At 44.1% G+C, this 12,330-nt stretch overlaps 1 protein-coding gene across 1 annotated transcript in view; it reads left to right on the top strand.

Annotated features, from left to right (window-relative positions):
• The window catches only part of MARCH11 (membrane-associated ring finger (C3HC4) 11), a gene marked incomplete at its 5' end in the record, with an annotated part of 94,245 nt that overhangs the window by 64,095 nt on the left and 17,820 nt on the right, over positions 1–12,330 (top strand). The window contains one exon of the mRNA XM_012721749.1: positions 8,828–9,020. Within this exon, the coding sequence (XP_012577203.1) occupies positions 8,828–9,020 (193 nt within the window). The remainder of the gene's footprint in view (positions 1–8,827; positions 9,021–12,330) is intronic.

Here is a 12,330-nt window from a genome sequence, read left to right as displayed (position 1 = left end):
CACTCTTGATTCTTAGGGGACGAAATCTAGTTCCTAAGACTGACTACCAACAGCTGGCACTTGGGGCAAATTTCTCCAGTAGGAATAACAGATAGCGCCTGCTTCTGTTACACGAGCACACGAGAGAGGAAAATGGCAGGAAAATCTCTTGAACATTGAAGAGCTACCATATTTTTTATATATTAAATCTCAACAACCTGGTGACAAGTGTGAAAAACTATAATAATTAGAGCAATTGAACAAGAAATATCAATAACTTTGAGACATGAGATGTGGGTGGTTCTAGAAGAATTTGCGGGGAAGAATGGCAGAATAAATATGTTTTTCTTTGGGGAAATCCAGAATCTGTTACCTTACATAGCTTCCATACCCTGGCATTGCTAAATTAACATTTCTCAGTTCAAAAAGCTGTTACTTATGCTAGTTAATACCTAGTCATTTGAGAAATATTTCTGTTAGACAAAACCCTCCAATCAAGGTGCTCATTTCTTCTGAGAAGATCTCGGAGCTACCATCTGCCTGTGAGTCTGAAGGCAGCCAGGTAGGGCCGTCTTCAGGATCCTCATTCCAACGAGCTGGCATCTGGATAAAGGCCTGGTGCCATTAGCAGGATTCTTCGGAAGGCCCATCTTACGTAATTAGTGTCCTGGGCCCGGTGATTCACACACGCCTCTCCCTCTCAGCTTCCCACCTCCCTGGGCTCTCCCAGTCTCGCTTGTCACTCGATAACCCAACCTTCAGTTTGGATTCTTTTCAAACTTTCTAAACTTACATGAAGACTCAGCTGAGTCCTGGATACTTGGCCACTCCAGTGTTCAAGCCTTAAGCACATGTCGATCTGCCCAGAAATAGGGGAGTGCGTACATTCACAGTGGAATACTACTCAGCTGTATAACGTATAAAAAAAGATGAACTCTTGCTGTTTGCGACACAGAGATGGGACTGTAGGGGGAACGCCAAGGGAAATAAGATTTAAAAAAATGTTCATAAGGAATATTAGTCTTGGATTTTTCATCAGGTGTTGGTATCAGTTTTGCTAGTGTTGTAAAGTGAATGGAGAAATGTTTCATTATTTTCTAGAATTAAGGTAATATTGGCATTTTGTCCATAAGCTCTCCTGTGCGACCATCTAGTCCTGCAGATATTTGTTCATTGTTGTGTGGAAAACGTTTGATGACAAATTCAATTTATTTTATATAGGATTCTTCATACATTCCATTCCTTTTTGAGTCAGTTTTGGTAACTGATTTTTTTAAAGAACTTATCTAGTACCTTTTTGTTATTTAATTAATTGGCATACAATCTTTTATGATATCCCCTTTACAACACTTCATCTGCAGAATCAGTCAGTATATCCTCTGTTATTTCTTGATTCATCTTGATGGAATTTGATCGATTTTTCAAAGAAGCAGCACCATGCTTTTCTAATTATTTTCTCGAGGTTGTTTAGAGCTCCCACCTTTCTCAGGCAAAGAAATTTCCCTTTTTATTTGCCTTTTATCTCAGCTTGGATCGTTTTTTTAAAAGATGCATTTAGAGCAGAGAGGATGCATACCAAACCTTGAAATCACTTTTAACATGCAACCTAGAGATACAACTCTAAAACAATGGACATATAATTAACTGAATGTTGTGTACTCATGGCAAATTGATTACACATTGTGATGTCTTTTGCCAGCGTTTCAATCCCAACTTCAGTGGCTCAATTTAAACACCATCTAAAGATGATTGAAAATAAGTTTTAGCTGAATTCATTTTTCTGGAGAAGACGCTTCTTCAGAGCAGCTGTTCTCTCCTGTGACACTGGCAAGTAATCCCAACTGTCATCCTGCATGCTATAAATCATCGTATACAAATCTATTAGCTTATGATTCATAACTGGTCTGCCTTGTAAAAACAAAGATGAAACAGTACTGCAGGCTGAATGATTTAATGCACTCTGAATGAATCTACTTTCTCTGAGTTCAGCCTCTTTCCCTCTGAGCACGTTTTATTTTCAGGGAGGAAATTGAGCTCTAAATTGGGAGGCTACATTAACTCTTTCAGACAATGGTGTGACAGGAAAATCATTCTAAATGGCTTCCTGGAGGCTTGGTGGGGAGTGTATGCCTTCCTCAAGTCCTTATCTTACTACTGGAAGTGATTTATACCAGGGAGGGACTCTCGTCTCACCTTGAGTCTGGGCTCTCTAGTGGAAATGCCTAGCTTGCCCTTTCATCCTCTCTTCTCTGAAGGTAGCAGTAAACCTGTGTTTGTTAGCTGCCACTGGTAAGGACGAGCAGTGTTGCCTTGGTTTCACAGCAGGGTGTTTGGAGAGTCACCTAATTTCTCAGGAAGAGCCCCGCCCTAACATGGACCCCCCCCTCCCCCACCTGCCACCACAGCATCCCCAGTCCTGAGCCACCTGCCTTGCCTGAGTCTCTGTAGGACTGGGGGACCTGCCCCGGCGCATCTCTCAACAATTATGTATGAAGAGAATGTGCAGTCATTTCCAATGTGGGTGCGTTTAATAGCTTTCAGACTTTATTCATATCATTAAAGAGATGAAATGCAAGGGTCAGGCACCAGCCAAACATAGGCACAGGGAAGGAGCAGCTGCCCCAAGCAGAAGCAGATACTGGGAGCCAACACCTCATGACTTGTCTGTCACCACCTTGCTTGTCACTACCGGTTAAAACAAATCTGGGCAGATTTAAAATGAGTTCAATTCCTTGACACCATTTTCTACCTGGCCGTTTCTCTCCCCTACCTCGGCCTATAAAACCCCCTCTTACCCTTCCCTCAGCATGACTTCTCTGACCTCATCGCTCTCTGGGGTCAGTGAACCTTGCCTTGGAGTGCAGAAATAACCCTACTTCCAGTTTTACTGGCCTCACTATCTCTTTGTGTCCTCCTTACTGTGCTGAACCTTTAGTGCAACTCCTTGAGACTGTATTTATTTCTTTATTTACATCATTGTGCCTCTCCTGTGTAATCCCCAACACAAAGTCATCCATGAACCATCACCATCATCTCTTTGTTCTTCCCTTCCCTTCCCCTGCTGAATGTCTCCAATTTCTCTTTTGCCTGCTAGTTTTGTCTTTCCTGATCCCTTGTTTGATTTCCTTATATTCCTCCTATGAGTGAAACCATGTGCTGTTTTTCTTTTTCCTTCTGATTTGGATCACTGAGCATAATCCCTTTCAGCTCCATCCATGTTGAGGCAAGTGACATGAGTTTATCTTTTTGATGGCCGAGTAATATTTCTTTATGTTAACATTCACTTAATGAACATGTTCATAGTCAAGCAGTATTTGAGGGTGCAGTTTATAAAGTTACAGGGCACATTTATCTCTGCCATCCCTACATCCACAGCGGCCTTTAGAGAGGTACATTATGTCCTTTGGGTTTTCTGCAAATATAGGATGTGTCTATTTAAGCAGGCAGGGAGAAGTAAGAGAAGACATGTTTGGGAGAGAATTCAAGTTTGGGTGGTGTGGGGGTGAGAGGATTCACCAGAGACAGAGTGGGGAGCAGAACAGGCAGACTTACTGAAATGCACTGCTGAGGGGAGCAGCGGGAAGACAGGAGAGGCCTGCTGTGCCATATGGGTCACGTCCTAGCTGGGGATCAAACTCAGACTGGCACTGTGGGCCATTGTGGTAGTAGATCTGAGACTTCACCCCTAGATTTAGGGAGGCCCTAAACCCTGCCTTCTTTACTCACTGATGTCTTGGTCAGAGCTGGAAGTCTGCCGTGGAAGCAAAGATAGAATATTAATCTGTCACACAGAGCAGATAGAAACTAAAGACAGGTATAGGTGTGTTTCAAGCATGTAATGAATGTCCAGCTGTTTAGTGTTTAGTGTAGAGGGGTGAGACTCAGCTTCTTCTGTTATCAAACTTGTAACTCATGGATAGTCTGGATTTGAAAACAGCAACTATTTGGAAGAAATCCTCACAGACACAAGTATAAACAGTGGGTGATAGACAGAAAGGAGGTTCTTCAGAAGAGTTGGCCTTTGGAGTCAATCACAGATGCAGGAGGTTTCATCCAGTGAAAAGTGGGGAGAAAAGCCCTTGCATGCTGGAGTGCAAAGGGCAAGGTGGTGCTGGGGCCCGGGGTACCTAGTGACCCTGAGCTTCTTGACTCTACATAGGAAAGAACTCACTGTGGGAGTCCGTGAGGTGAGCTAGAAAGGAAGCTTTATTGTAGGTAGTGATGGTGCACCCTTGGGATTGGGTGAGGCAGGTTCCAGGAGAACTCCACCAGGGGACTTAGGGCGGCTGCTTAGTTTGAGGGTGTGGGAGGCTCACCGAGGGGATCCTAGGTGGGTTTTGACTCGTTTTGTGTAACAAAAGGGGCGGCAATTTACAGAGGAGAGAATGGGCTTGGGCCAGATTTGCTTAACAAAAGGGGCAGGAATTTACTGCAGGGGATAAGGAGGTTTGGACAATTTTGTTTATCAGAAGCACCTGACCCCCAAGCCAGTTAGCTAACAGAACAGGTGACAACTGGGGACACCTGGCCCAGGTGAGATACCTAATAGGGCTTGAGTCACTTTGTTCTGAAATGTGCCGGGCTGTTTTTCAGGAATGCTGGGTGAGGGGAGAGGGGCCATGGCCATTGTGTTAAACTCCTGTTCTGCCTCAGAGAGGTCACTGTGAACTGATTGGCATTTGAGAAAATAAGAGGAAATAGATAAAAGGAAATCAAATAACGCTGGTCCTTTCCAGCCTCTTTTCTCCTCCCTTTCTACCCTCTTCCACTGGTTTGCTCCCTCTCCTTCCTCTCCTTCCATCCTTCTTCCCTCTCTTTTTTGAGATGTCCAACACCCCTCATCATACGTCCTGGAAAATTATGTGCCAGGCTCTGGGTTCATGTGCTGAGTCAAATACGTAGCCTCTCATAACAGGGCGATCCCCAGTTTGGGGACCCCAAGGTGCCTCTCACCCTGCCCCATAGCCCTCCTGGATGGGGCCAGTGTCCGGTCCAGTGAGGAAGGTCTCCGGGCACTAAGCCTGTGGACATGGAGCCCCACAGAGGAGCAGGCAGTGACTCAGAGCTCGAGGGCCGCCAGGCAGCCCAGAGAAGACAGATTTGAAGCTTTATGCCCGAAATACTGTGGGCATGTCTACTCCATTGTCACTGGAGGCCAGGGGAATCCTTACACAGTGTCAGTCAGAGCGGGAACTGGGAACCAACCTGCGGGCTCAGAACTCAGCTTCAGTCAGAGGTGACTTGGGACAAGTTGTTTTGCCTCTGCCTCAGGCCACATATCCGTAAATTGGGGACTGTCAAAGTACCCCCCTCAAAGTTGTGGGGACTCAATGCGTCAGTCTGTGTGACCACTTAGAAGAGTGCCTGGCACACATCAGTCCTTACACGGTAGCTTATGTGATTGAGGCTGTGTCTATTCCCACGTTTCTTCAGGGTGCTAAATGTGAGGAACTTCCTGAGGAGGAGCGACTCCATCCCACTTTCATTAGAAACAATAGGCCCCAAATTCTGTGTGGAAGTAAGTATCTTTCTAGGAAGATAAGAACCCCATGAATTCCAGTGTCATGGAAATTACTTACAGCCACTCTGGTTATTGAGCTAGTACTTTGCTTTTCAGACTTGAAGGGGGAGTGTAAATGAAAAACTAATCTTGATACCAAGTTTTGCAGGAGAAAAGTCTATTCAGCAGTTGACAAATTTTATTCAAGGTTCAGAATATTTTACAAGCCAAATCGAGGCCCTGGATACCACTGGGGTGGAAAAGAAGTGCCTGAGAATCCTCTGTGTTATTGTCTGAGCTAATGGTCCACTAAGACAGCTAGGAAGTTGAGCCTTAGATAATGATCCAGGCAGGACTCACTGGGAGGGGGTCTCCTCAGGGTAGAAAGTGGCATTTTTCTCCTAGAGAAGAAAGTGAACAAGCCCATGTTTGCACATAATGGTAAAATGAAGGAAGAACAGAATAGAGTGGGCAACGGAATCACCAAGATGATATTAGTGTTCATAATCAGCTTAATCATCTGGATTTCAATAATAGTCTGTCCTCGTTAGCTATTCAGGGAGATGGTTCATTTTAAGGTTCATCAGTATAGAAAGAACATCTCTGCTCACGTGTTGGTATTATTAACGGAGTGATGAAAAGCCAGCAATTTTCGGAAACCCATGACGATAGATGTCCAACAGTTTATCCATCTTTGAAGGAAGCTCTAAACCTCAAATGACTTTTATCCACACCAAAAAATAGTTGCTATGATAAAAGTAAATAACAAAGCTCCCCAGTGTGTAGCCATCAAAGGCTGTTCTTTTTCTTCCCCTTGTTTGTCCTGACATAATTATAAACATATTGATTCCAAACTGCCAGGGATTTGAGTTTTCAAATGCTGAGCCGCCAACGCAAGTCAGAAGCATCAATATTTCTTCTTCCTGGGCCTCGCTGGTGGCTCAAGGGGTTAAGTCTCAGCACTATGAAGGAATCGGCAGCCATGGCAGCACGAGTTCGATCCCCGGCCAGGGAGTGACCCACATGGCACAGCAGACCTCTCCTGTCTCCCTGCTGCTCCCCTCAGCAGTGTGTTTCAGTAGATCTGCCTGTTCTGCTCCCTGCTGTCTCTGGTGAATCCTCTAATCCCCTGCACCTCTGGCCTGTACCCCAGTTCTTCTACATAAAAATGAATAAAATCTTAAAGAAAAAAATCTTTTGCACAAGCCTGAACATTCCCCTGTCACCTTCCCTGGCAAGGAGCTGCTATACCTCATATGTGGTAAGAGCCCCCGGCCCTGGCATCCCGCTCACTTGGAGACATGGACCACCCCCATTTCCCTGTCCCAGGAGACTCCTCTGCCACATCCAGCCGCCCCTGCCTGTCCTCCCAAGTCTAGCTGTGCAGAGGCCCGTGTCCATGGTCACCATATTGCCACAGGATTGGCAGGCCACAGTCTTGGGTCAATTCCTTAGTAAACCTCATAGAAGCTAGATGTAGCCACTTGTCTAATAGCAAGGGCCTAGATTTCTTTCCACTAAAATCAGATAGTGAGTGGGCATAAAAGATTATGCAGGAGGGAACAAGATCTCGGGAAAGGCCATTCCTGAGACTCTTCCTCACCCTCTTGACTGCCCACCCTCTCTGAGCCAGGCCCAGGCCTGCCACCAGCGTGTGGTCAGCCGCTGGACGTGAAACACACAGAGCGTGGCCACGCTGCCTCCTGCATTTCAAAGTGTGCTGTTTTCATCTCGGTGATGTGCGATAAATTGTCAGCAGCAACTGTCCGGTGGGCGAGATCGTGGCCATCCAGGAGGGATGTCAGCTGGACGTTTTCCATCTCGTACTTAATGCAGATTTTAATGAACATCAAAATGAATCTGTACAAGGACTTAAACTGCAAGTGCCTGGCAATGTGAACTTAACCAGGAAGTTAGCAAAAAACACTTTCAGGGCAATCCTGAGATACAACACTGATTCCCATGTAATGTGGAATAATACTGACTAGTCATTTTTATCCTGAACGGTACAGGTAAGACACATTTTTCAAGAAGTGAAAGTTCAGATTAAAGTGATCGGAAATACTGTTTTTGTAGAATTCCACCAAACTTTGTTAGTTGGCTCTGTTTTGTAAGAGCCAAATGTTAGAGAATGAAATAATTACTTAAAAGACATTTTGATCTTTACCAAGTGTGGACTCCAGCCATATGCACAGATATGCAAGGTCAGATGCGTATTAAAATGTTGCGTGTGAATTACTGACGGCGAGAGAGGCAGAGAGGCACTGAGGGACAGAGGACAGTGACATTTGCACACATCAGGGACACTTGCCAGTGGGGTTGTATTTCTTGGACTTATGGTAAGTAAAGAGTTTAAGGAAATGCCAGATTTATCCAGTGGGTGCTGAGGCTCCGAGCCCATTTTGTTCCTCGGGTTAGTCAGTAGATCAGAGTGCTCTGACCAGCAACGTGGACTCTTCATCCAGAACGAGACTCTGCAGGTTGTTTCCAGTTTCATTGTTTACTGGCAGGCTGCATTAGAATTCTAGCTGTGTTACTGTCTCGGTAACAAGATGCAAAAGTGAGAACACGACTAATTAATTCTCTCAGGTTGATAACACCCTTGAAAAATGTTTGCTCACTTCTGCTGTAAATCCTCTCAAATATATTGCTACTTGAGACATCGTGTATTCTCTCCTTCAAAAAGTGTGGGTTTGTACAGGTTGTGAGTTTCAAAGATATTTGATTTGTGTACAAATTCTAAATCTTGACAAAAACAACTGCATGGATTACCCATTAGGTATTGAAAAGTTGTAATGATTTCTGGATATAAGAAATGCATCAGTACCAGATATGCAATGCATATAGTTATTCTTGTGTATTGCCTGAAACAGTTTTTTTTTTTTTTCCGCTGATGTTCTTATAGCACTTATTTTTCATACTTTTGGGTAAAATCAAAAGCTGATTCCCTTTTTGTCATTAACGTGTTGAGAGTGAAATAAATTTCCAAGCAGAGGAGTTCTCATCACATATCATCAGAATATATTTAATTTCATGCATGCATGAAAGATAATGTGATTCCCAGGAACCGAATATTCCACAGCCATTTGCACTCTGTCCTGTTATCTGGAATAAAACTAGATTAAACCTGCAGAATGGTGAATTACTGAAAATAATGAAGTTAAGCAATTCATTAATCCTTATCTGCTTGTCTATTTTGTATAGTCTGGATGAAATGGAAAAATTAATTTGGGGGCGATCAGATTGAAAGGGTCTAATGAAGGGAAACACGGGCTGAAATGTTTTTTTTTTTTCTTTTTTAATTATCCACAGCACCTTTTTTCTTACATGCCTCTGTTTTTCTTTTAGTGGCAAAGCATTTCTATAACACTGGTTGAAAAAGTTCAGATGATTGCTGTAATCCTAGGATCCCTGTTCTTAATAGCGAGTGTGACCTGGCTGCTCTGGTCCGCCTTCAGCCCCTATGCCGTGTGGCAGAGGAAGGACATCCTTTTTCAGATCTGCTATGGCATGTATGGTTTTATGGATCTAGTGTGCATAGGTAAGACCACGATGCTCCTCGCTAACCACTGTCAGTAATCCATTTCTTGCAGCTGTTCTGTGTGCGCTAGTCGGGCCTAACGTAGACTGTAATGGGTCACAAGATTTTGGTGTGTTTGGGGGTGGGGGGTTCGCAGTAAGCCTGGCTTCTTTGTTTCCAAGTCATCTGAAAAAAAAAAAAAAAGTTAACCGGATAATGCCCATTTTGAGTGACCTGCCCATTTTGAGTGACCTAGTTTGCAATGAAAAGGAAGGAATTCGTTGAAGAAAGTATTGGTAAGCGTGGTAAGGACAGTCACTTATTTTTAGGGAAGAAGAGCAAATCACTGACTCATTTCAAGGCTGGGAAAGTGCTGGTGAATGCGAGTAGAGAGCTGGTGGCTCTGGGGAGGGAGAAGTCCCTGGAGGTTTTACATCGTACACGGGCCCGTAAGTGGGCGCTTGGATGGTTAGAGACTTGGGGAGAGTTTCACTGGCTGTCCTGTGCTCTTCGTTTCGCTTAATACATCGAGAAAAGCGATCCAGTATTTTAGCTCAAGTAGAGCCTAAAACAAGGTGACTTGTAGGAAAACGGGTTAGTTCCTACGTCATATATGTGGTATGTGTGACCAGTTGCGGACATTGTTAGTGGTGACCTGCTGACGGTGAGGCCGGGGCTGGGGTGGAGAGGGCAGTGACCCAGCTCTGTGGGTTTTCGGCCAAGGGAAGTAGCTCTCGTGCAAAGCCGGATGGTCCGTGGCACCTGCAGCTACAGCCACAGCATCAATTTTTGAAATTTTCAAGCCCCACCCAGGCTTGCTGTTGTATTAGCCCATGAGGCTCTGTGTACACAAGAAATGGGAGATAAACTGGGGATCGAATGATTTGGTGTCCAGCCCCGACCTCCGCTTGGACGAGTCTGCGTCACCTCCATGTCCTCCTTCACCTGTAGAAATGGGAGTCATCGTCTCTGGTGCACGGGACCAAATAAGTGAAATAACGATCATAAAATAATTATGTTGATTGGGTGTTGTAGAATAAAGATAATTTGAAGAAGTCACAAACATTGACATTATTCAAATCACTTCAATTAATACCTCTACTCTCTAGAATCTTAATTCAACTAGCAGTTTTAATATCCCCACTTTTTTCGAAAGAACTCCATACATTTTTAAAATGTGATCAGCCTGAATGTCTTCTCCTTTTCTTTCCTCCCTTTTTACTCGTATATGACTGATTGTAAGGAAAATGATTAAATTTCAGGCAGGCCAGCAAGAGAAGAGGAAGGAAGGGCCAAGTCCGGATGCCATGGCATCTGAGCGGTATTGCCTGGATAGTGAGGCTGGTCCTGCATGTCAGCATCTCTGCGGTCAGTGAGATCATGCGTATGTAAGGACTTGGAAATTCTAACTCTGTACATAATTGATCTCAAGGGCATTCCTCCAAATAAAGAAGAATCATAAGATAATTTTACAATCCCCTCAATAAATTCAGAGGTTTCTTGTCTTTCAGAAGCAATATTAGAAAATGTGCCTGTCCACTGATATCAAAAGGGAGAAGCCAAAGACATCCCCACCCTGGAGGGGAAAAGTCCATTTTCTTGACATCACTAGCGCATTAAGAAGGGGACAGTGGGTTCCCTACTGAATTTCACTCATTGCACTTTGTACTGAGTTACTGTATTTTAGATTTGGATTGTCAATGCCAAACCTTTAGTCAAAATTACTAGAACTCTGGCGTTAAAAACACACACTTCTGACTTAATGATCTTTCAACTCTAAAGGACAAGTTGGGGCTCCCTTTTGAAATTTGAGTGCCCCTTTTATAAAGTCAAGTTTCTTTGGAACAAAAGCAATGGATTTACTCTGGAGACACCTTGGAGAGTGATTTTTTTATCTAAGTTTTAAATATTGACAGTCCCTGTGTCATTTGGCTCATCAAATCTAAACCTCTCCATTCAATGATTTATTTATAGTTTGAAATACAATAAGGAATTCTAATTGAATTATATTGTGTATTTCACTAAATAGGCTCATTAATTAATCTGTTTTGGCCCAGAGGAAGTCTTACTTGCTCCCCCAGAAATTGGGAAACCACTGTAATCAAGAAAGTTCTCAATAGCCAACTGGATTATCGCTGGTAGTAGCTCCTGTTAATATTTCCAACTAATGCACCTTGGATAGTCACCAGTAGGAGGCGCTGGTTATGCCTGAGTCCTTGACTGCAAGCCCCGGATTCACCATCAGAGTGAAAAGCAGATTGCAGCTTTGTGTCCAGTTGGCTCACATTGAGTTCAGCACATACCTATTGAGAACTTTCTGGGCTAGACCCGGTAGCTGGTACTGGGAACACCAGCAAGCGGGTGTTTTGTTCCTGGCCCTGAGCCGCTCCTGGCTGCATGGGACGTAGAGATGTACAGAGGTCACTGGAACAGGGGCTGTGGGAGGTGCTGGCTGGACGGTGGTGGAGGGTCAGGCAGCGGTGGCTTGCTGTATGCCGGGCAGGGTTTCAGGAGGCAGATTTCCTGGGGGCTTGCGGTTACCCACCTTGTCCTCATGGGGAGATGATTGCTTCTTCACTCAGAGAGCCTTAAAGTGGTTGGAAACTGTCTCACCTTCCTGTTCACCCAAGATTTTCAAACTCGTTTGAAACACGTTTATACCTAAACGTGAAGGAACAGGTCAGCAGTTTCATTGACATTCTTTTTTTTTTTTTTGAGTAGTTCCAGACACAGTGGGTTCGCGCGTTACCTCCACTTGTTATTGATTAATGAGTTTTCTCCTTTCCCTGCTATGAACACTCTGAATCTCCCAAGGGTCTAGGCTCTAGTATAGGTGAAATACCTAGCCTAGGTTGTCCAGGGGAACTTGCCACAGCGGTGACAAGTCTGTGAGTCTGTGCTGGCTGGTGTGGTAGGTAGCCAGTGGCAACATTGCCTACTGAGCATATGAAATACAGCTAGTGAGAATGAGGAATTGAAGGTTTAATTTAATTTTATTGAAATTGAACTTAAATAGTCATTGGTGGCTAATGGCCACCATATTGGACAGCATAGATTTCAGATGATAGCATGGCAACATGTTTGGGTTTGATAAGCAAGTTTCACTTCACCTGTAAAAACAGGTGATTATTACCTGTTGATGTGGGTCCTGTTCCACAAGAGGTGAGTATGGTGAAGATGAGTTCACAAGGATCCAGAGAAGAGCAACAACGCTTAGTGGGTGGTGGTCAAAGGGTCAACATAGAGACGTGAAGGAAGACACATCTTAAGGAAGTCGGTGTGGTTATCAGTGTATTGTTATTGGGGAGCTCTTTTAACTATCAAAATAGGT

The sequence above is a fragment of the Condylura cristata genome, unplaced genomic scaffold (assembly GCF_000260355.1).
Source record: "Condylura cristata isolate star-nosed mole 26May11 unplaced genomic scaffold, ConCri1.0 scaffold00007, whole genome shotgun sequence".
Taxonomy (NCBI): Eukaryota; Metazoa; Chordata; class Mammalia; order Eulipotyphla; family Talpidae; genus Condylura; species Condylura cristata.
This window is presented reverse-complemented; position numbering and strand designations above follow the sequence as displayed.